Genomic DNA, 23,742 nt, shown 5'->3' with positions numbered 1-23,742 from the left:
GAGAAAAATGTAACTAAATTATAATTTCAAAAATTAAAACAGGGTGTGGGGAATCCCCTTCTCCCCTAGAGCTAGGTGTTATGGACTGTTTTGTTTGTTTGTTTGTTTTGTTTTTTGTTTTCCTTGTCATAAACCAGACATTTGGGAAGAGAAGACTTTCTTTCAGAAAACAATTCTACCAGATTAACCTGTAGGCAAGCTTGGTACATTTTCTTCATTGAGAATTAATATATGAGGACCCAGCTCACTGTGGGCAGTGCCACACCTATGTTGGTGGTACTGGGTGCTATAAGAAGCAGACTAAGTGAGCTATGGTGAACAAGCCAGCAAACAGCACTCCTTCACAGCCTTTGCATCTGCTCCTGAGTCCAGGTTCTTGCTCTGTTTACTTCCTACCCCGACTTACCCCAGGAACGGGGTGTAAAGAGAGAGTGTTATCCTGAGATAAACTCTTCCCTCCACAAGTTGTTTATGATCATAGTGTTTGGTCACAGCAATGGACACCTTAAATTAAGACACCATGTAAACCACTGAGGAACATGGAATTATTATTATTATTGTTGTTGTTGTTTTGTTTTTGAGACAGGGTTTTACTGTATAGCCCTGGCTGTCCTGGAACTCACTCTGGAACTCACTCTGTAGTTCACTCTGTAGAACTCACTCCCAAGCTGGCCTCGAACTCAGAAATCCACCTGCTTCTGCCTCCCAAGTGCTGGGATTAAAGGTGTGTGCCGCCACTGCCTGGCAGGGAACATGGAATGATGTCATTTGTAGAAAATAGATGTAAGTGAATATAATTGTCACATTAAATGTCTAATATCGATAAAGACAAGGACAGGATTTTTATTTTTTTCATTTGAAGGTCTAGGTTTTATATGAAAAATAAAATTGCATGTGTATATGATGTGAACAAACTAAAGGTTTTATTGGTCAGTAAGGAGGACAAATCAGAGGCAGGATGAGAGAGGAGGCGGGTGGTGTGGGCACAGTACACACACACTGTAATCTTATATGCACATGTACTTATGAAGCATCACACTGTGCGATGGGGTGAGTACACTATGCCCATTGAAGATATGTTTTCAAGCTGAGCAGTGATGGTGCACACCTTGCATCCCAGCACTCAGGAGGCAGGGCTGGATCTTGGAGTTGGAGGCAAGCTGGGTCTATAGAGTGAGTTGCAACACAGAGTGCCAATGGGACACAGAGAAACCCTGTCTCAAAACACACCCTCCAAAGATAAGGATATATTTTCTTATTCTGAATCCTGTTTAGTGCTACCTCTGATTTTGAGACAGGAAGTTCATTTTGCTCTTTTCTATGTGATAATTCCATACATGTTGGTACTTGATAGTTGATTATATCATTGTTGTCAGATATACTCAAATTTATTGTCTCCCAGCTTGTTCTGCTAACTCAATATTGAATGTAAGATTTTGGAATGTATGATTTGTTCTTCTGTGTTATACTTTAGCTACATTCTGATAGCGTGAATTTAAGAAAGTGATAGCATGCTTCCTTCCTTTACTTCTTTAGACATAGCTTACAGAGTTGTGTTATTATGTGCCATTGCTTGAGTATTTGTTCAGAATTTCCCCAGACCCTCCTGAGCACCAATATCTGAAAGTAAGCAAGCCCTTAGATTACACTACATCCTATAGAGCTGTAACCCATACATGTTCTCCATGTGCCTCAAATCCCTATAAAATACTAACATACTCAGCACAGTATAAAAAATACAGGATATGATAACTTTTAGAGAGTAATGAACATATAACATAGGCAAAATGTTTTTCAGAGATGCTCATCCTACTAAAATTTCCAAAGTAAAATGACTACATTAGCATAGATGAAAGGATACATATTTAATGATAAATGCCGAATCAGCATATGTAGATTGTGGACGTGCCACAAGAAGCCACAAGCAGCCATTGTTCCCTGCTTCAAAACAGGAAGTGACATTATTCTGATACTTAATCATAAAGCTGATTATATTAGAAGAAGATGGGTTGGATTAGTGCATACAGAATGGTATCTTCAGCAAAGCCTGATGACCTCCCTGTAGCTAATCCTCAGAACTCACATGGTGGAAGGAGAAAACCAGACCCAAGGAGCACCTCTAAACTCCACGTGCACAGAGGCACATCCATGGTTTCCTTCAACTGAATAAGTGCAATGCACATTTTGAAAGATTTATTTATTCTTTATACAATAAGATTCTTCTTCCACATTGATTTGCAACACTTTGTTTCCAACAATGTAATCCACAGTTCTGGAATAAGCAGCAAGCAAACCATGCTTAATGATTAGATTGAGTCACATACACCAGCTTCATAGACATCTTTACACATCAAGCAAAGATTCTTAGGGTAATTAAAAACAACCGTGCATTGACAGTCACTTCCTCTCCTTTCAGTGCTACCTGAAAATGCTGATGCTGCACCTTCAGCAGGGGGACAGGGAGAGCCACCAGTGGGGATGGCGAAGGTAAGGTGGCTTTTCCTTTCTCTACTATAGAAAGGTTACATTATCCCCTTTCATTGTAGTGGATATATCATTTGATTAACAGAAGACAAGTGCATCATGGGCATTAAAGGGCTTACTTAGAAAAAACAGGAAATGGAATCGGACCAGCTTGTTCCTGAACATTGAACAACCGAACACAGAAGCTTGCAGTGTCTTTTAGCACAGTTTGTATGAGGAAACCATTTCTCCTGAAGAAAAAAGTTCCTCTTTAGAAAAATGTACAGTTTAACTCAGAAGTTGACAACCACTTCTGGTTCCTGTAATTTTAATGAAGTCTGTGTATGCTCCACAGAGACCACTGTGAGGGAAGTTTCCAGTGTGTGGGTGTTGAGTGGTAAGACATGAGTATTGGTGTAAATAATTGAGGCCCTGGTGTAGAAAGGATTAATCTCACAATCAGGTTATAAAATGCTTAACCATGTTGCAGTGTGGCTTAGGAGCTACTCAGAAGAGACTAAACAGTGTTATATAATCTGGCCTTCAAGCCAACAAAAGTGAGAAGTGGCCCAAACTATAGAGCCCCAGTTGTTGTGTGACACCTTCATAGAACATACTCATATATAGGACCCTTGTCCATTTCCACTGGCATCATACCATGTTGACATGCATTCCAAAGACCCATGCAAGCAGAACTCAGCATGGCCTATGCCTCATACTGTTTCCTTTAAATTTCAGGAGGAGAGGAAAAAACGTAGACACAGTATGTATTATAGGATCTCTTAAGATACATTTTAGAAAGGAATTGCGTAAACACTGGATATCCTTTTGACTATAACACCTCTGTGCTCTAACTCACCTACTGGGAAGAACTTGTATTCAGTTGTTTGTTTTTCTCTTAAGTATTACCTTAACCAACTAAGAAGAAAGTCTTTGTGTCCTCGTGAAGAGTTGGTGGGTGAAAGCATTGTAATGGCTGTAGCTGTGTCCATGTGGCTCTAAGAAGGGTTAGCGTGATGCCCATCGGGCAGCACACTCACACAGCATGCTCAGTCATGTGGCTCTTTCTTTTGTCTTTTCATATCCATCTATATTTAGGCTTTATCTGTGATTCCTGTGATGTCCATTCATTGCCTAACTGATTGTTCACTACATGCAGTGATCTTCCTGACACACCAGTCTCACTCTGATGACTGTACCTGGAACAAGCAGTCAAACCAAATTCTCAGTAGCTCTTAGTTTTCTTGAGTTTTCTGCCAATAAGCTGACATGACTCCCTGTTATAACTGCATTCTCAGTTTTTTCCCTATTAAGAGGAATTTGTCAGAAGACAAGTGTAACCACTCAGGACACAAAAAGACCTTCAGCGTCTGAGGGTCCTTTGACAAAAACAACTGAAATAAAAACACAAGGTACTGTGGGAATTTTATTATTTTGTCCAAATATATATAGTAGCTAAAACTTACTTTGTTTCACATGCAAATCTATAGATAAGTTAATATTGTATTTACACATGAATATATACACAAATGAATAATGTTCATTTATATATGCATCATACATATACATATATGTGTATTTATAAATATATATAAAATCTTAAGTGTAAATATAACCCCAAAATTTTAAATGCATTTAACGTCACCTTGCACTCTAATCAATGGCATGAACCATTGTAAAGCAGGGGCTTATCTTCTGTGAGTCACTGTAGCTTCCCCTGGTATAGACATGAATGGGTGGACCATCCTCTCATACTTTCTCTCACAGTGCCTGGATGGAGTAATTGTAGAATGTCTCATGATTGAGGGTAAAATTCAAGTGAAGTACCAGAATTCCTGGTCTTTATCTGACTGGCTAGGGTCCTAGGAATGGTCATGTTACACACTGGACTTGGAGAGTGAGACCATGGGAAAGATATCAGTAAAGGTTAGGAAAATGGCAGGTTTGAAAGTCTGTAAGCGTGCATTGTCATTTGAAGATGGGCTTTCCCAGGACACTTGCTCTTTTCAGGCGGTGCCACTGTCTAACGTCCAAACTTTTGCTCATGGTAGCTACACTTGAATGTCTGCCTCACCGATTTTCCCAGTTGTGGCAAAATATTGTAAATAAAACAACCTAAAAAAGGAATGGTTTGTTTTTCAATGAAATTTAAGCTTACAGACCATAAACAGGGTAAAGCTATCCACCAGACAGAAATTTGTGACGAAGTCAAACTACAATCTAGTTCAAAACAAACAAACAAGCAAACAAAACAGAAGAACAAATGTCTGTTTTCAGCTCACTTTCTTCTTTTTTACATAGTCTTGATCTTTTCCTAAGCAACAATGTCAGCAGAGTTTATTTAGCTTCCCCCCTCAGCTAAACTAAATACTATCATCTAATACTTGCATGTCCAGTGTCTGAGCATCATCTATCTGACAGCTGAGATTAGCCATGACAATGTCCATGAAGTTTTGCCTTTCAGTTTGTGTACTAACCTGGATAGAGGCAGCCTGTCTGATGAGGGACAATGTTTTTCTCCTGTCCTCACAGGATCCTGTAGATAATAATCTAGCAGTGTAGGCCCAATGATGCTGAAGAAACAGAGTCCCTTCCTGTCATCCTTCAGGAGTTGTAGCAGCCCGTACATGATCTTCTGTTCACTGCTAACCTTTGCTTCATGTGGGACCAACATAGTAGAGTTGTTAGGTTACCAAATGGCTGTTTACTCTGACAGAAGTACCATATCTGCAATGCCCTGTTAAGTACAGGCTTGGTGTTAAATGTAGCTCATTTCCAGCCGATGCTCCTCAACCTGGACTGCCATTCAGGATGACTGAGGTAATCAACATATCACAGCCTCTGATCTATCAAGTGAGGATGGAACTGATCTCTGGCCCCAGCATTGCCTCTTTTTAAGAAATATTTGGTTCAGGCTCTAAGATGCAAAGGGTAGTTAGGGAATTTCCATAAAGAACTGTTCATATCCCATGAGCAATGAGGTTCAGCTCTTCTGGAAGCCATCTTGCCATAGGCTGCATCTGTCCTCTGTGTTGGCCTTATTTGTCATTTTCTCCTGTGATCATCTGGCCTGCTTGACTTTGAAGGGAAATGAATTTATAACCTGAGGAGTGTGGTTTTTTCCCAGTGTCTTCCCTCTTCACTAGGTTCAAGGCCTTTGTCTTCAGAAGTGTGTCTGATTTTCCTGCATTCCATCATTGTACAACTAGGCATGGTCCCCTTTATAGGCAGTCTCTCTCGTGTTAATGTGTTGTGTCTCCTCACTAGAAACTTGAGAGCTCTTGTTTCTGAGCAAAGTGTCTCTAGCATCTGCCCCATAGTCATCCATCTCCTTTCTGTAGCCACTTCCTCTGGGTCCCATGTTGTCTCTAGACCTGTACTTAGAAATGTATCAAAGTGTGGATACTCTTTCCACCTGGTAACAATGAAACATTGCTCAAGGAGTCCTCATGTTGAGTTTCTATGTGCCTGGTCTTTTGTTTCCAATAATTTTTCTCTCCCTTGATAATCTCATCAGAGTCAGGAGACCACTGAAAGAGAAGAGGACAGAACAGAAAACTTCTAGGAGCCTACATGCCCAGAAAGATGGTTGAATCTTAATAGGTCATTTGGCCCATTTCATTTCCTGGTAGGCAGAGGTGAAAGGCATGACCCCAGTCAGTTCTGAGACTGAAGGCAGGTTTATTTTTTCCCAATCTGCTTTTATACCACTTTAATTACATGCAAGTATTAAGGTCAGTTCTAGGTTGAGGAACTATCAATACAATAGATGCAAATAGTCAAGGAACAAGCAAGACAATAAACACAAATAGTCAAAGAACAAGCAAGGCAATATCCAAAGTCCTGTGATCACTTCCATGATCACTGTTTCTAAGGGCTTCTCAGGATGACCAAAATATCTGAGCCTACTTCTCTGTCCTAGCCCAAAGTCATATTCATTGGGGAACCCTACTTCTTTGATCTAGCCTACGATTTAGATTCCTGCCTGAAATTACTTCCTTGTCATAGTCCAATGTCAGATTCCTGCCTGAAGCCCATTTCCTTGTCCTTGGCCAGTGCCACATTTCTTCCAAGCAGCCCCAAAGCTATCCACAATTCTGCAAGCTCTTTGTACATTTATAGCCATCTCATTCTTTAGGTTAGGGAAGTATGTATGATTTTGTTGAAGATATTTTCTGGGACTGGGAATCTTCTTCTTTTTCTATTCCTGTTATCCTTAGGTTTGGTTTTTTTTATAGTGTCCAAAATTTCTTGGATGTTTCATGTCACAATCTTTTTAGGTTTAGCATTTTCTTTGACCAGTGTATCAATTTCTTCTATCATGTCTTCTAAGCCTGAGATTCTCTCTTCCAACTCTTGTATTCTGTTGGTGATACTTGCATCCATAGTTCCTGTTCCAGGATTGCCTAAGTTGTGTTTTCTTTATTGCTTCTATTTCCATTTTCAGTTTTTGACCAGTTTTATTAATTTCCTGTTTGATTACATTTTCCTATATTTCTTTATTTCTTTCCTCTTTAAAGGACTCGGTGTTTGATTGTATTTTTGTGTATTTCTTTAAAAGATTTATTTGTTTCTTCTTTAAAGTCCTCTACCATCTTCATTAGATTAGATTTAAGGTCATTTTCTTGTGTTTCACGTGTGTTAGAATATTCATAGCTTGCTATTGTAGGATTGCTGGGTTTTAGTGGTGCCATGTTGCCCTTCTTTTTTTATTGTTATAGTGTTCTTATGCTGACTTTTAGGTATCTTGTTATGCCTTGTTTTGTCAGGTCTCATAGTCCCTGATGGCAATAGGCCTCTGTGATTGCAGATAGAGCTGGTTGACCCAGATGGCAATAGGCCTCCTGAGATTCTGACAGAGCTGGTCATCCCTGATGGCATCAAGCCTCTGGTGGTTTGAGTGTCAGCAGGCCTCCAGGGATACAGGCAGAGCTCATAGTTCCTGATGGCTACAGGCCTCTGGCATTGCAGGTAGGGATATGGATAGGTAGATGGAGAACAGAGGGGATGGGGCAAACCTTATGGCTGCTGGGCTTCTTGGGAAACTCAGTGGTTTTGATTCAGTGTCTTGATTCAGGCATGAGGATCTCATCTGGTTGTCCCAAGTGGCTGCAGGCCTCCAGAGATGCAGTCAAAGCTATAGTCCAGGGAATAAAGTACAAAAGGGACAGAGTGAAACTCGCTACTGCTGAGTTTGCTGGGTCTGCTTTATTTACATCATTCTATGCCTCCTTCTCCCCAGTCCAACTCACCCTATGTTCTCCCGTCAAATATATTACCTCTTCTATTATAACTATTGTTACATAAACATAAGTCCATTTCATGTTGCTCTTATGTATATATGTTTAGTGCTGTTAATTTGGAATTAGATAATCTATGAGGGGGCCCACTCATAGAATAAACAAATTCTCTCTACACAACCATTGATTACCTGCAGCTCTTGTTATACAGTGGCATATCAATAGAGGTTGTCTTGATGCTGGTCCTGTTTAAGGAACTACATGGTTGAGATTTCATGGCCTTATCATCCTTGTCACTTCTTTTGATCAGGTCATTCGTATACTTAGCACTTTCTTTTTCTAGTTCTTTGTATATTCTGGATATGAATGGTATAGCAGAGATACAGCTGGCAAAGATTCTGTCTCTTCTATTTTCATCTTCAGAGTTGATTTTTGTTGTCGTTATTCAGCTCTTTTTTGTTGTTTTATGAGTTATATCTATCCATTTTGGCCTTAATTACTGAGTAAATGAAGTCCTATTCAGAAAGCCTTTGGGTGCTACTTCTGTGTTTATATGGCTTCTAAGGTTTCACTTTTAGGCCTTTGATCCATTTAGAGTCGATTTGGGGCAAGGTGATAGACAAAGCTCTAATTTTACTACCGAACATGTGCTTTCCCTCTTTCCCAGCCTTCCCCTCACCATTAGTTGAAGATGCTGTCTTGTGTTTATTTGGGATAATGGTCAAGTATGAAAAGCTTTAATTGTGTGCATGAATTTTCTGTTTTATTGATACACATATCTATTTTGTGTCATTACTATGCTATCTTTATTACTAAAATTGCAATATAGCATAATATCTGGGATGTTACTCCTGCCAACATTGTCCCTTGCACAGGATTGCTTTGGCCACTTTGGATCTTTTGTGCTTTCACATGAATTTTAGGACTTTTGTAAATACAAAAAAATTGTGAAATGTTACATGAATTTTGATTTTTATTTCACTGACTATTGGAATTTCTTTGGTCAGATGATCATTGTTCATTCTACCAATCTAATGCATAATGAGGTTTCTATTTTCTAGTGTCTCCTTCAGAGATATAAAGTTTTCACTGCAGAGATCTTTCACTTCCCTTTAAAAATTTACTTCTAAATATTTAATTTTGGAGGCCTTAATGAACACAAATGTTTCCTTGATCTCTTTCTCAGCTTGCTTTGTATTGGTTTATACAAAACTTTTTGATTTTTAAAGTTGAATATGTATTCTAGCACTTTACTGAAGGTATTGCTTATTTCTGTTGGGGTTTTGGAGATCTATACTTACATAAAACATCACCTTACAATAAGGATAATTTTAGTTTTTCTATTTTTATACACTTGGGTGAAGGTTCTGGGTTAGCTTCACTAAGTCCGAATGCATATATGATTGCAATTACTGGCCTGGGTCTGGGGATAGGCAGCAGGAACAGGGGGAATGGAGTCAGATTTACCAAGAGAAATAGCAGATCCAGCTTCTACCTGGGTCTTGAGGAATTCACAGATACAGAGACATGTGGCAACAGTCCCGTTTCCGACTAGTCCAAAAAGCAAATGAATCTGGCTCCTACTTGGATCTGAAACTGAGAAGTGAGATGGGGTAAGGGTCCTAGATGAGAGCAAACACAAGACAGCCCAAGACTATAGACTCCTCCTGTCTCTGGATCTACATGATCTGAATGGATGGGCAGATTGCCCAGGGGAATGTGAGTATCCTAGGTCACACTAAGCACAAGTAGTTACCCTTCCCATGGAAATGGATGACTCTACCAAGGCCATGAATTAACCTGGAATTGAAATATCCAGAACATATATGACAAACGGGGAGATATAGATCCTACAAGTTGTTCTCTGAAACATAAAAGTCTCACCAAAGAAAATACCTGTGAAAACTTAATTTCATAAGACACAATCAAAGATGAATTTTTACGTTACTTTGGGTTCTCCCTGTCTTGAAATGTAGGATTTCTGTTACTCATATATCTCCAGGTCTTTCTTTAATTTGCCTTTAAAGGAAGGCAGGCTAGCAGCAACCTAAGCAACTTACTCATTAGGTCTAGTCCCATACATTTGCTAACTTGACAGACTTTTACCCACACCAAGCAAAGATGGTACATAAGTTGTAAGCAGTACCATGAGCTGACTGTCACTTTCTGTCCCACTAGATATACCGGAGAATACAGATGCACCAGATGACCAAAAAAGCACACCAGAGACTATGGAGTCGGTAAGAAGGCCTTTCTTTAAGATAGAAATGTTACTTTAGTGATCTTATTTTTCCATCAAAATCCCATTTTAACAACCATGTTGAGCAGGGTTATCTTAGGCCTTAAGAGACTTAGCTTAATCGAGGGAACGTGTAATTGTACTAGCCTCGTCTAATAGACTAGAGCACCAAAGCACCCAGTGTCAAGTGTTACAGTCTGTGTGATAGGACCTTTTGTTCTAAAGAAAAAGATTCCTCTTTTGGTAAAACTTTATAGATTTCATTTAGAAGTTGACAAGCATGTCAGGTTTTCTTGACTTATATGCAGTATGTTTCACTAAAGTCAGTATGGAGGAAGCTTCATATGTCCAGTGCAGATGCTACGTGTTAAAACTTACCACGTTAGCTTTAGTATAAATAATTGAGACAATATTGCAGAAGGAATTAATTCCACAAGCCAGTTCTAAAGATGCTCAAGCATGTTGCAGAGTCACATACAGAACAGTCAGCAGAGGACAAACAGATAGTGGTAGTTAATGTGGCCTTTAAAATAGGAAAAGTGGGACGTGGCACAACTGAGAAACCCCAGACTTCTGTGCTACCATCACAGAATGTGCTAATACATAATCTTTCACTTGTAGATACTTGCCTATGTTGATTGGCATTAAAAACATGTTGACATAGTTTTCAAAGATCCATGAGAACAGAAACTAATGTGACCTGCACTGCATACTGTTTTCTCTCCTTTAAATTTTAGGTGGAAGCAAGAAGGCGCAGACGCAGTATGTATTGCCAAGTCTCTTAAGACACATTGTAGAAACAAGTTGTGTAAATGTTGGGTATACTTATATTTGAATGCAACACTGTAATCTAAACTACCTCTTGGGAAGAATTTGGATTTCGTTTTTAAAAATAATAGTTTCCTAAGTTAAAAAATACACTGAGGGCATTTGTGTATACTCACAGGAGCCAGCTATGAACCTGTAGTTAGTTTGGAATGGTGTATACCAGATTGTGTCTAAACCTGTTTTTGTTCAAGATAGGCATTCAGATTACCCATTCCGATCTCCAATGAGAAGCTATTCAATTACCATAATAGGATACATATTTTACCTACAAAATAAGAGTTCAGACTTCATCCAATGTGGTGTATTTGTTTCTTTATGGTGGTACTCTACTGAAGACTAAATCAGAGCACAGTGGTAAGTGATGAGTCTCTTCATGCAGATCAAGAGACACTTTGCGGAGCAAGGACATAGTATGCCCATATTCCATCTTTCCAGCATCATCTTTCAGTAGGTCAAAAATGCAGAGAGCCCAGACACTGGCATGACTACCATAGTGGGCAAAAGCTCAGGGCATTGCTCTTCATCTGCCTGCAGACATCCACAAGCATGAGAGGTAGAAAAGCCCACACGCTCCTAGTCAGATCACAGATTCTGAGGATAGGAGCCTGACACTGCATGAGAAGATGGGCTGGGTGATTTTCACACAGGCTTTTATCATACATGGCTCATTTCACAAACACTGGAAAAGTGGGAAAATATTCTCCTCAGGAAACAGCACACCAATTGTTTGTGCAATGCCACATGCTCAACTCTGAAAATATATACATACAAAACACTATAATAACATTGTACAGGCTGAGCATGCTCCATTTATGTAAGTAGGAACACACACACACACACACACACACACACACACACACACATACACACACAAGGATGTAACAACAGTAATGAAAACAGTAGCCATTATTTGGAAGAGGACAAGGAGAGGTATGTTGATATATAGGAGGATTCACAGTGAGAAACAAACATGGGATTCGCTGTGAATATTATATCAAAAAAAGAAATTGGTTTAAAAAAAAAAAGTACATATATTTTTGCTCCATTTTGGTTTATTTTGTCACATTTAGTTGTTATCTCTTAGAAGCCTGTTATTATTTTTTTCTAATGAGAGTCACAAAGGGAGTGGATCCAGAGGGAAGGGTGGTAGCAAGGAACTGGGGGGAGCAGAGAGAAAAGAAAACACAATTAGGATACATTTTATAGAAAAGAATCTATTTTCAATGAAAGGGTGAAAACTTAAAAACGCTCTCCTGTGAATTCAAGATACTTAGAATGAAAATAAAAGTACTGTATATACATATACAAAATAACAAAAAAAATAACAAAAAGACTTTGTATGTAGATAACATTAGTGTGAACACTAAGAGCCATTCACCTTATGGACAATGTCCTCTAGGACCTCCAGCCACCACGTGGCTAGATATATGTGCTGACTCAGATTTTTGGAAATTGATTTTTAAAGCTAGATTTATTTTTATTTTAGGTATATGAGTGTTCACCTGTTTTAATATATGTGCAGCATTTGCATCTGTGTTTCATGTGTAGCCTCAAACTGGCTGTTGGGTTCCTCGGAACTGAAACTACAGACATTTGTGTCTCTAGCTGACTTGAGTGTGTTAGAAACAGAAAGAGACCTGTGTCCTCTACAGGAGCAGCAGGGGATATTACCCTCTGGTGGTCTCTTTAGCTGCTGGCATCAGGCTTTGCAGTATGAGCTGGTGGATCTTTATAGGCAGCAGTTAGGAGTACGAAGGCATCTTATTGTGAACATGGTGTCTGTGTGAGCTTGTTTACAGGTTACATAGTTTACATGTTATATAGTTACATGGTCTACATTATATAAGCTTGCTACAGAGGGCTTTGTTTCAGAAAAGCTAGTTTTAGAGGGAGCCTGTGGCTCAGTTGGAACCCATTGTTCAGTTATAGGCCTACCCTTTCTAAAACATGGGTTTGATCATCTATTATGCATAAAATGTGCTGTGGTGGTACAACTTTATAAACCAGTCCTTCAGAGTTACAGACAGGAAATTCTAAGTTCCAGGTCATCTATCATAGTGACATTCAGACCACCCTGTCACGGACATCACAGGGCTCTCCAGCAGTGCCTGTGCTTTTTCCTACAGTATACACTAAAGAGATCTGTTCTAGTTTAGAGAGTCTCATGGGAAGTCCTTCTCAACCAAGAGGAAAACCTTCATATCCTAGTGAAGAGTTGGTCGTTGAAGGCATTTTATGGCTGTCGCTGTGTCCATGTGGCTCTAAGAAGGGTTAGCGTGATGCCAATCAAGCAGCACACTCACACAGCATGCTCAGTCATGTGGCTTTCTTTTGTGTTTTCATATGCATCTATATTTAGGCTTTATCTGTGATGTCCATTCATTGCCTAACTGATTGTTCACTACATGCAGTGATCTTCCTGACACACCAGTCTCACTCTGATGACTGCACCTGGGACAAGCAGTCAGATCAAATGTACAAACATGCAACAATTGTTAATTTCCTCTCTTTTTCTGCCAAGAAGTTGACACAACTTCCTCTTTTTAATGCATTCCCAGTTTCTGAGCTATTAAAGAGAATTGAACAGAAGCAAGCTACAGCCTTTCAGGATGTGATGGGACCTGAAGTCTGTAAAGTTTCTTCAGCTGAAACAGCTGTACAGAATAAAAAAGGTACTGTGGGAATTTTGTCTAATTGTCTCTAGTGGTTGACAGTTTGTCTCATATGTCAATCTATAGAGAAGTTTAAGGCTATTTTCCTATGTAGACAATGCTGATATATCTAGGTCTTTAACTGAAATACAACTACAGAATTTTCAAATGCATGTAATGTTTGGTGTCTCCTTCAATAGCATGAACCTGTGTAAAGCTGAGGCTCATCTTCCATGAGTTGGTAGGGTTTCCCCTGGTATAGACAGGAATTGGGTGAACTGCCCTCTAATACTGTCTCTCCTACACGGGTGATGTCAATTGAATATAGCAGAGTTTTCTCAAGAATGACTTGGTAAACATCCAATGACTCATGACTGAGGGTTAAAGTCAAACCAGGTAACAAAATTCCTCATCTTAATGAAGTGGCAAAGACCCCAGAAATAGTCAGGTTCCACCTGTGTTTGGAGGTAAGAATGTGGGAGAAAGATATCATTAAGTATGGGGGGAGGGGATGTTTGTGCGCTTTTCCTCTTACAGGTGCACAGTGCTCACAGTGCCTGGGCTGCTTGTGCTTTAGTGCCATTGTGTCCTTTGTACCCAGTTATCCCCAGAATATTCTTCCTTTCAGCCTCTGATACTAGCAGACCTTTAGGATTTCAGGTTCAGTGACTAGTGCTATGTTTTAATTGTTCCCTATCTAAATAATTTTTGAAGAATACCATGAAGGAAACAGCGTAAAGAAGTAATAGTTTATTTTTCAGACCATAAAAATAGGGAAGTTATATAAGTGGGAATCTGTGGCAGGGTCACATTACAACTTGTCCAAAAAAAGGTGGGGGGGCGGGGGGCTTGCGGAAGTATATACTTCGCAACAAAGAAACATTATAACGACCAGAAAACTGTATGTTTATAAACACATAAAACATATAGATTATCAGCTTTGCAATATACTGCTATAAAACGTGCTCCACATATGACAAATGATTACAATTTACCTCTTTTTAGTCACATTTTTCCAAGATTGTATCATTCTTTACCTTTGAGGGATAATTTAATTGAATATGAGCCTCCACTTTTAAATAGTTGTGCAGAGTAAACGACAGGATGTGCAGATGGTTCAGTGCATAAGAACACCTGCTGTGCACACTAGTACCTTAGTTCAAATCTCCAGGACACATTTAAAAAAAAACAGTGGGGCATTTCTGTGCACACTTGTAACCCCAGCACAATCAGAGCCAGAAAAAGGAAGGTTCTGCTTTTCGCTGGCTTCTAGTCTGGTTCCAGCATCTGCAAGAGACCTTGATTGAAGGAGGGAAGGAGGAAAAGGGAGAAAGCAGGATTGTTTTATATTTACCCTTCTGATTGTTAGAGAATTTAATGTGACTACTTTATTTATTCCCCCTTCCCCTCAGTCCAACATATCCCATGTTCTCCCTTCAAATATGTCCTCTTCTATACCTATTGTTGTTACATAAACACTTGTGTGCCTTTAATGTTGCTCTTGAGTCTACATGTTTAGTGCTGCTAATTTGAAATCAAGCTATGAGGAGGGTTCACTCCTAGATAAAACTGATTCTCATTCTCTCTCTCTCTCTCTCTCTCTCTCTCTCTCTCTCTCTCTCTCGTCATTGATTGGCTATAGCTCTTGATCTAAGGTGGTAGGTCAGTAGAAGCTGCCATGATGCAGGCCCTGTTGAGCAACTGTATTGAGATTTCATGGGTTTATCATCCAGTTCATGTCTAGAAGACACTATCCAGCAGCATATGTCCTGTCCCTCCATCTCTTATAATCTTTCCACTCATCTTCCACAATGTTCCCTGAGCATTTTGACATGTAGGGGTTATCTTGTACATGTCCAAGTTTGGAATCCCACAGTATGTCCTCTGACCTCCACATGCAAACTGAGGCACAGTGGTCCCTCCAAATGGAATACATGTGAAGACTTGTATTTCATCTTGCAAATGAGAGACATTATTTAATGCTGCGTTGGGCTCCTACTGTCTGGAAATGCAGCAATTCTGTTACTCATATCTCTCTATGTCTCTCTTTGCTTTAATTTACCTTCAAGGAAAAGCAGTTCAGCAGCAGCCCAGCCATCTCCTTCATTAGGTCTAGTCACATGTGCTAAGTCCTTGTACTTTTATCTACACCAAGCTAAGATGCTGCATAAGTGGTTGCAGTACCATGAGCTGACTGTCAATTTCTGTCCCCCTCATGTTATCAGAGAATGCCACGGCTCCTTCACCAGTTGACGAAGAAAAGACATCAGAGTCCTCCGTGCAGGTAAGAAGGCCTTTCTTTTCTCTAAGACAGAAAAGTTACTTTGGTGATCTTATGTTTCTGTCAAATTCCCATTAGAACAACAGAACTTAACAGTGACATTGTGGGTATTAGAGATTTACCTTAGGGAAGAGGAAGAAATAGAATTTTATGAGCTTGTTCCTGCTTAAATAGAGCATAAACCTTCCAGTGTCAGGTAACATGGTTTGTGTACAGAAACCTTTTTATCTGAATAAAAAAGTCCCTCATTAGATAAACGTTATATACTATTTATTCAAAAGTTAACAGGCATATCATCTATTAAAATGTGTATTTTTCCTTAAGGGTCCTCTCCTGCTTGTTTCTTGAGTCTGTCAGCTAGATTGAGTTTGAGTCATTCGCCAAAACTATGTAGTGGGAAGCTTCGTGCATTGAATATTTGAATACTGAGGGTATAATACATTTAAAACATGATCATTCATGCAAATAATTGCAATGTCCCCCATCAAGGGATTAATCTGACAAAACATGTTATTAAATTGGTCTACTAGCATAAGGTGCTCTGATCTCACATTCAGTCATCATAAGTGTGCACCATATTAGTTTTTGTCACAAAGTATATAGCCTGTGTTTTCCATGACATCATCATGTAAAGTATTCTACAAGTTCGATTTATGTCTTTTTCCTATTCTACTTTACACTTTGCTGTGTCCCATGGTGAACCAAAGAACTATGCAGACAGAACTCAGCATGACCTGAGCCTTTCTTTCCTTTCAATTACAGGTGGAGCCTACAAGATTCAAATGTTGTATGTATTATAGAATTTCTTTCTCAACACACATTTTAGATAAGAATTATATAAAGACTAGCTGTCTGGTACACTACTGTGATATAAGATTTCTATTGGGAGTAAAACTTGGGAGTTTAAAGGGTAAAACGTGATACCCTAAGTACCCAGTCATGGCCCTGTGTCTACAGTAACTGCATTCAACTCTAATGCCTTTCGTTTGGGGAGGATTTTGTGCACCAGGCAGTGACTATATAGTTTTTTCCCCCAAGACAGTTATCTCCCATTACACAATCCACTTCCCAGTGACAAATTTGTCAATTCAAAATGGAAGATACCCATTTTACCTACAAAAATGTGTTTTACCCTCCCCAGACAGATGTGCAACAGATTTATTTCTTTGTGCAGTTGCTGGGGGGAATCATAACCCAAAGTGTAGAGCTAGGCCATCAGCCTCTGTAGCAATAGAGCTCAAGAAATACTTTTTACCACATTAAGGGTTCAGCAATCCCCGTGAGAGTGTCCAGCTTCCTAGCATCTCTCTGCAATAACTCAACCTAGTGAGATCCCATGCACTGATGAGCACCAAGAGTTGGCAGACGCCTGGGTAATGCTCTTTATGTCCCAAAAGACATTCACAAGTATGGTAGATGGAAAAGTCCACATGCTTGATCAGATCAGAGAGTTCGAAGATAGGAAGATATCTACATTTAAGAAATAGATTGAGTGTGTTTGATAACTGGACTTACAATAGAGACTTACAATGGCTCATTACAGTTAGAACTGGTGAAAAGGCTTAACCAATCAGACAACATTAACAAGAGCCTTAAGAACCATGTTATGGGCAATATATGGGCAATGTCTACTAAGAACTCCAGTTGGGGCTTGGTTATTGAGCAGTGCTGGATCACTCTTTTTGCTATATATGCATCTTTGAAGGTGAGCTCAAACTTGATTCCAATATTCCTTCTATCACTAGTGGTCAGTCTTCATACTGCCTGCTGAGTCTGAGTGCTCAGTGGAACAATATAGGCAGCTATGAGGTCCATAGAAAGAGTTTGGCTGGGATGCTGGATGTGTTAAAATGCCTTCAGAGTCAGGCCTTTGACATGAAAAGGATTTGTCACAGAGAGCTAATATGGGCAGAATGTATAGTCCAGTTGGTTTAGTGTGTTCCTAGCACGTGACAGGTCCTAGTTTTGATACCACTGTCTCTGATATGCGCCCATGTGTGCACACTTGTGTAACCACGGTTCTCCTGAACTGCAGTAACTCATTCTTTTATTTAAAGGTATTTCAAGCCTAATCTTGGATTGTAGATATTTCTGAAAATTAAAAAAGCACATGTAGGGAGTGGGCTTGTGGCAAATGCCCCTTGGAAGAGGAGTTTTTAGAAACTGGATTTTGATGAGTCAGAACACAGCAGGGACGGTATATACTTAGTGTACCCGTTACTGTCCCACACTGCCCTTCCAGCTACACTTTATATGGGTGTCCACACAGTGGCTGAGGATGTTTGTCATCCAGAAAGCCACATGGTTCTAGATACCATCTCTCTCTCTCTCTCAGACCGCTTCTGTCAGAATTTGAACACAATGAAAAGACTATAACTAATATGGTGCCCAAAGGTGAAAAATAAGAGGTCACATAATATTCTATATTTCCCAGCTCATCAAAGGCAGTACCAACATGTTCTCCATGACTGTTAAATACCATGATTAAATAAAAAATGAAGTCAACAACAATCACGTTCCCTGTATTGGATCTAGTGGAATATTCACTGTGAATTCAGTTACAGAGTCCAGCTGAGTTCCTCTGGTACTTAACAACCATCATTTCTGACAGACATCTAGTATTTAACAAAGAGCATTTCTGCTCTACATGAGCCTTTCCTTATGGTTTACCATGGAGAGTCATCTTTTAAACCTGAAAGTCTCATGGGAAGTCTTTCTGAAACATATATTGTTTGAGAGACAGCATGGAGAACAGAGGAATTGTATGAACAATATTGTGTTCATGTGTTTCTCAGAAGGATGTGTCTTCCAACTGGTACCATGCCCATATAACACGTTCAAGTTCTGCTGCTCTTTCTATTATCATAGTCACATAAATGTAGATATTACCTAAGGTGTCTGTGGAGTGCTTAATCACAAAATGTGGTGACCTTCCCGAAGCACAGTTCTGAGTCTGATGACTACCTGGAAACAGGGAAGGAGATCATATTAACAAATGCACAACCATGATTAATTTTCTATTTGCTGCCATAAAGCTAACATAACTCTTCCTGTTGTGAATGTATTCTCAGTTTTTTCACTTTTACAAAGATTTTCTAAGAAGGACCCACATCCTTCCCAGGCTTGGGCGGAACCTCCAGGTCCTCCAAGTACTTCCAAAGAAACATCAGCAAACGAAAAAGGTACTGTAAATACTGAGGATTTGCTTCAGTTACCTGTAGTAGTTGATTATCCTGTGTCCTCTATATAAAACTGTGAACAGACTTAGCTTCTTTTTAATAAGTGAAAAATGCTAATGTGTATCTCATCAGTAGAAATACAACCCTAAAAAGTACAGATGTATCTAAAAGTCACTTTGGCTCTCATTGAATAACATGAACTAGAGGAAAGGCAAGGCACATGTTGGATGATCCAGTGTGGCTTCACGTGATTTAGGCAGGACTAGGTGAGCCACTCTCTGTACTACTTACTCCTACATGTGGGTGATACATTTGGATTAGATCTGAAGAATCTTCAGAGTACAGGTGAATTATATAAAAACCTTCTTGGTCATGTTCAGTGGGAAAGAGTCCCAGAAATGCTCACATTACACCCTGTGCTTGGGAGTATGAGAGAGTGGGAAAGAAATCTGTAAGGACAAGGAAAATGGAAGGCTTCTCTGATTTTCCTCTTTCATGGGCATAAGGATAAGTAAGCAGGAGCTGTCCACAGAAATGGCACCTAAATTATTTTTCCACCCCCTTTAAAAAAAGACTTTGAGAAAAACAATCTAGGGATGAAAAGTTTATTTTGCCCCTTAGCTTGGGAATGCTGGGCATCTATAGAGTTAGAGAGAAGGCCAAAGTGGTATCACGTTATAACCACAGGTCAATGTTTAGACCTGTTTCAAGGGCACCCAGAGAATGGACTAGCTAAACTGGCAGAAAGACTTTTGAGTTTGGCCTGGGAAATAATGGTCAACCGTGTGATTTTAGCTCATTTGCAGTCTCTTCTCCTCACCCTGCACTGACTGGCATGTAACATAACTAAGGCAATGGAGATTAGAGAGCTGGCCCCATCTTACAACCACTAATCTACTGGATGAGGAGGAACCTTGCCTTTGGCCCAGCTTGGGGCATTTTGTTTTATGCATTCTGAGTTCAATCTATAAGATGCAGAGGGTGGACTTGATAGTCCCCATGAACTAGTATCCATGTACTAGGGCTTAAGAAGATGATTTCAGCCCTCCTGGGACCTATCTGGACATTGCCTGTGTCTGTCCTCTACGCTTTAGTGTACTTGTGTATTTCACTCTTGCAATATGAAGTCCATTTCCTCCAAGTGTCTTCAGTAGGTGTAGGTGGTATATCTGGTTCCCCTGAGATCTCATTGTGTACTGCTACCTTCGACTCACCTTTTATAGGCCATCTGTGTAATTTGAATAGATTTTGTCTTCACTGTAAACTCAGGGGCTCCTGCTTCTAAGCAGTGTGCTCCATAAAGACCCAGGCCTCTCCTCTGCCCCATGCTCCTCATTCTCCTATCTCCTTATAAGCTCTTTCCCACACCCTTCTCCAACATCTTCCTCCTGATCAGCACCACCTTGACTCTGACCTCTGTGCCTGGCAATATGTGGAATCTTGGGCTCCCTTTGCAGGGAAGAGAGAGACACAGAGACAGAGACAGACACACACACACACACACACAGAGAGAGAGAGAGAGAGAGAGAGAGAGAGAGAGAGAGACAGAGAGAGAGAGAGAGACAGAGAGAGACAGAGAGAGAGACAGAGACAGAGAGACAGAGAGAGAGACAGAGAGACAGAGAAGAGAGAAGAGGAGAGGAGAGGAGCGGAGCGGAGTGAAGCTAAGAGAAGAGAAGTGAGAAGAAGAGAATGACTAATCCAAGTAGCCTATGTAGTTGCACACACCTTTCATCTCAGCACTTGGGAGGTAGAGGCAGGAGGATCTCTTGCATTCAAGGCCAGTCTGGTCAACACATTGAGCTCCAGGACAGCTACACAGAGAAACCCTGACTTGAAAGGCTAATTTAAAAAAAGAGAGAGAAGAGAAGCAAAACAAAAACTCAGCCAAAGAACTCAAAAGTATACTGCATGTCCTAGAAATATTATAGTAACCAGAAACACGTTTATTATAAAAAACAAAATGAATAATGATTCAGTTTATAATTCCATAAAATGTATGCAGAATATTAAAAATCAAAATATTTTTGTATTTTCACACACCCAGCATATGTAGTGCTTTCCATTAGAAATTCATGACATCATCATGGTATATGCAGATAATGTCTTGACAGAAGAACACTTGATATGCAAGCAATGGCACCTGAGTCTGAATCCATAGGAAACACATAGAAAGACCAGACATATATGTGTGTGCTTATAAACATAGCGCTATCTGTGGTAGGGACAGGAGGACAGCTCTGACTTGATGTCTGCTGGCCTAACTTTAGCTTCAGTGAGAAACACTGCTGAAGGAAAGAAATCAGAGAAGTGATACAATACAGCAGAATAGTGGATACTCTCTTGTGGCCGCCATGAAAATGGGCACAGGCAGGCACTCACACAAAGGCGCGGATATCCCACAAGCGAATAAGCATACTTACATGCCCACATACACATGTGCTCACAGACACTGGGCCTTAAAATAGTTTAGCCTTATTTTTCTTTTGTGTATAAACCTTTTGCCTACATATGTTTATGTGTATACACCTTGTGCGTGCCTGGTGCACCCAGAGGTCAGAGGACAGGTCAGATCCTCTGGAACTAAAGTTGATGAGCCACCATCTAGACTCTGGGAATCAAAACCAGCTTCCTGCAAAAGCAACAATTGTTCTTAACCTCTGAGCCATCTCTCCTGCTCCTAGCACTTGGATGCTTATATGGCACGCATGGCTTCTGTGATAATTCCCTGTATAGCTCCAAGTATCCTCTTTTGTATAAACATTCGTGTGTATATTTAAACTTACAGTTTTTGATTTTTCCCTTTCACATATCCTTGGTGCTAACCCTGCACTCTGTTGCTGTGTTGGAAGGGAGCTTCAACAGAGGGTATAGAATTCTAAGCTCTGTGTTCCTATCTGAACAGAGCTTCAGTGTCAGTGGGAAAGACATAAAGCTTCATGTCTTGGTTGTACTCAGAACTCGCTCTGTGTGTGTGTGTGTGTGTGTGTGTGTGTGTGTGTGTGTGTGTGTGTACATTGTCCTCCATAAGTGTAGGGTTTAGATTGTGAAAAGAATGTGCGAAGTGTGTAGATCATCTCCACAATATTCATTGTGATTTCATTCTATGGAATGTTTACCACTGAGGAAACCACCAGAAAACCACAATATGACCATGCTGTCAGCAACAGATCAGTTGGGAAAATTTGTTTCTATTCCAAGGACAGAAATTATGTAGATCTATTGGTCCACTCTAAAAATAATGTCTGCTCCAGAGAAAAGCTATGCAGTAATCCCGCCTTGGTCCTGCTCCAACACAACAACTTCTAAGGTTGTTCTTTCCCTGATACATGACTGCCCCTTTGTAGTCCATACGCTGAACTGGGAGTGGAGCATGACACCACTGGATGGTAAAATGCCACATAGTTCATTGTACTTGAATAACGTTCTGGGTTGCTGTAAGCCTCACTTGGTTTCCAGCATCCTGTGGTACCCAGATGTACAGCAGAGGAGAGACTTTTCATAGTCTTTATCTTCTCATGTTCACCACTGTTACTTTAAAAACCATATTCCATTGGGTACCCTGGATTATCTGATCCTCAAGATATTATCCCCGAGAGTTTGTACTAGATTCCACCTAGCATAAGTTAAAACTCATATTGTTTCTTGGTCCTAGAAGACCAACTATCTGGTCTTCAAGTGATTGATATGAGTAAGAGACTTGAAACATTGGAAGAGTGTCTTGTCATCTATTGCTATCAGCATAGTGCAGGTGTTTCATTTTCCTTTTCTTCCTTGCTCCTCATTGACTCAGTGCTTTCACTGAGGATGTTCCAGTAGCCACTCAATCTAGCCTTTAAAGCATAGCCATCTTGTTGAGTAAGTTAAGCAGTGCTCTCTAAGGAAGCCATGGGCCACAGCACCAGTGATTAACAGTCACTCTATCTTCCTAGGAATGCAAAATGTTCCAGACATTAAAGAGCTATTTTTTAAAAAAGAAGAGTTTGAACCTCATGATGAGGTAAGGTGACTTTTCTTTGACCGAAATAGAAATATTACTGTCTGAGTTTCCTATTTCATTTAAGTTTGGCTCTCAAAACATAGTAGCATGTGTTATTCATACTGTGCTCTGTTTTATGGAATGGTAGAACAGTCCCTTACCAATGAAAACCTTATGGGAAAAGAGCTTTTATGAATGGCACAGTCAGGTATAGGATGGATACTAGCATCCATCCCTCTTGCTTAACCACCTTGTCGTTGATGACTGAACAGGAGTTAAAGATCCATCGTTCACGCAAAGATTGTGGGCTTGTCACAGATATATCTTATCTCTGCTCTGCCAACTATTAATGTTGGGAGTACCATGCCTTTTCATTTCCAAGGAAGAGAAATAAAGATATGTGCCCACAAGTCAGGTGGAGTTTCCCTCAATCAATATGTCTTTGTTTCTGTAATTTCAGGGGTCCTGGGAAGAATACCAAAGCTGTAAGTATTGTTTAACTCCTTGCTGAGGAAAAATGTAAATGCTAAGATAGGTTTGGCATCTCTTATCTTTCATCGGCCAACCAACTTGCTGTTTCTGGGAGCAAGTCAACATGTTTTTTATTTTTTGTTTTTTGTATTTATAGATTTTTCTAGATCTACTTTTACAGTCAAGTTTCTGCATAGGTTTCTGTGAGGCCGTGTGCACATTGCCTTTTTTTTTTTTTTTTTTTTAAGAATTATTTATTTATTTTATGTTCTTTGAGTACACTGTAGCTATCTTCAGACACACCAGAAGAGGGCATCAGATCCCATTACAGATGGTTGTGAGCCACCATGTGGTTGCTGGGAATTGAACTCAGGAACTCTGGAAGAGCAGTCAGTGCTCTTAACCACTGAG

General features: G+C 39.9%; 1 protein-coding gene across 7 annotated transcripts in view; it reads left to right on the top strand.

Annotated features, from left to right (window-relative positions):
• Positions 1–23,742, top strand: part of LOC117693636 (uncharacterized) — an 80,638-nt gene that overhangs the window by 47,434 nt on the left and 9,462 nt on the right. For 5 of the 7 annotated variants that reach the window (XM_076917376.1, XM_076917377.1, XM_076917374.1 and 2 more), the window contains 11 exons: positions 2,417–2,487; positions 3,202–3,226; positions 3,762–3,875; positions 9,882–9,943; positions 10,680–10,704; positions 13,329–13,442; positions 15,647–15,705; positions 16,465–16,489; positions 18,774–18,884; positions 22,814–22,881; positions 23,321–23,345. In XM_076917376.1, the coding sequence (XP_076773491.1) occupies positions 2,417–2,487; positions 3,202–3,226; positions 3,762–3,875; positions 9,882–9,943; positions 10,680–10,704; positions 13,329–13,442; positions 15,647–15,705; positions 16,465–16,489; positions 18,774–18,884; positions 22,814–22,881; positions 23,321–23,345 (699 nt within the window). The remainder of the gene's footprint in view (positions 1–2,416; positions 2,488–3,201; positions 3,227–3,761; positions 3,876–9,881; positions 9,944–10,679; positions 10,705–13,328; positions 13,443–15,646; positions 15,706–16,464; positions 16,490–18,773; positions 18,885–22,813; positions 22,882–23,320; positions 23,346–23,742) is intronic. The other 2 variants (XM_076917378.1, XM_076917379.1) reach the window with 1 other exon arrangement.

The sequence above is a fragment of the Arvicanthis niloticus genome, chromosome 21, assembly GCF_011762505.2.
Source record: "Arvicanthis niloticus isolate mArvNil1 chromosome 21, mArvNil1.pat.X, whole genome shotgun sequence".
Classification (NCBI taxonomy): domain Eukaryota; kingdom Metazoa; phylum Chordata; class Mammalia; order Rodentia; family Muridae; genus Arvicanthis; species Arvicanthis niloticus.
The sequence above is the reverse complement of the archived record's forward strand: the minus strand, read 5'-3'. Positions and strand labels throughout refer to the sequence as shown.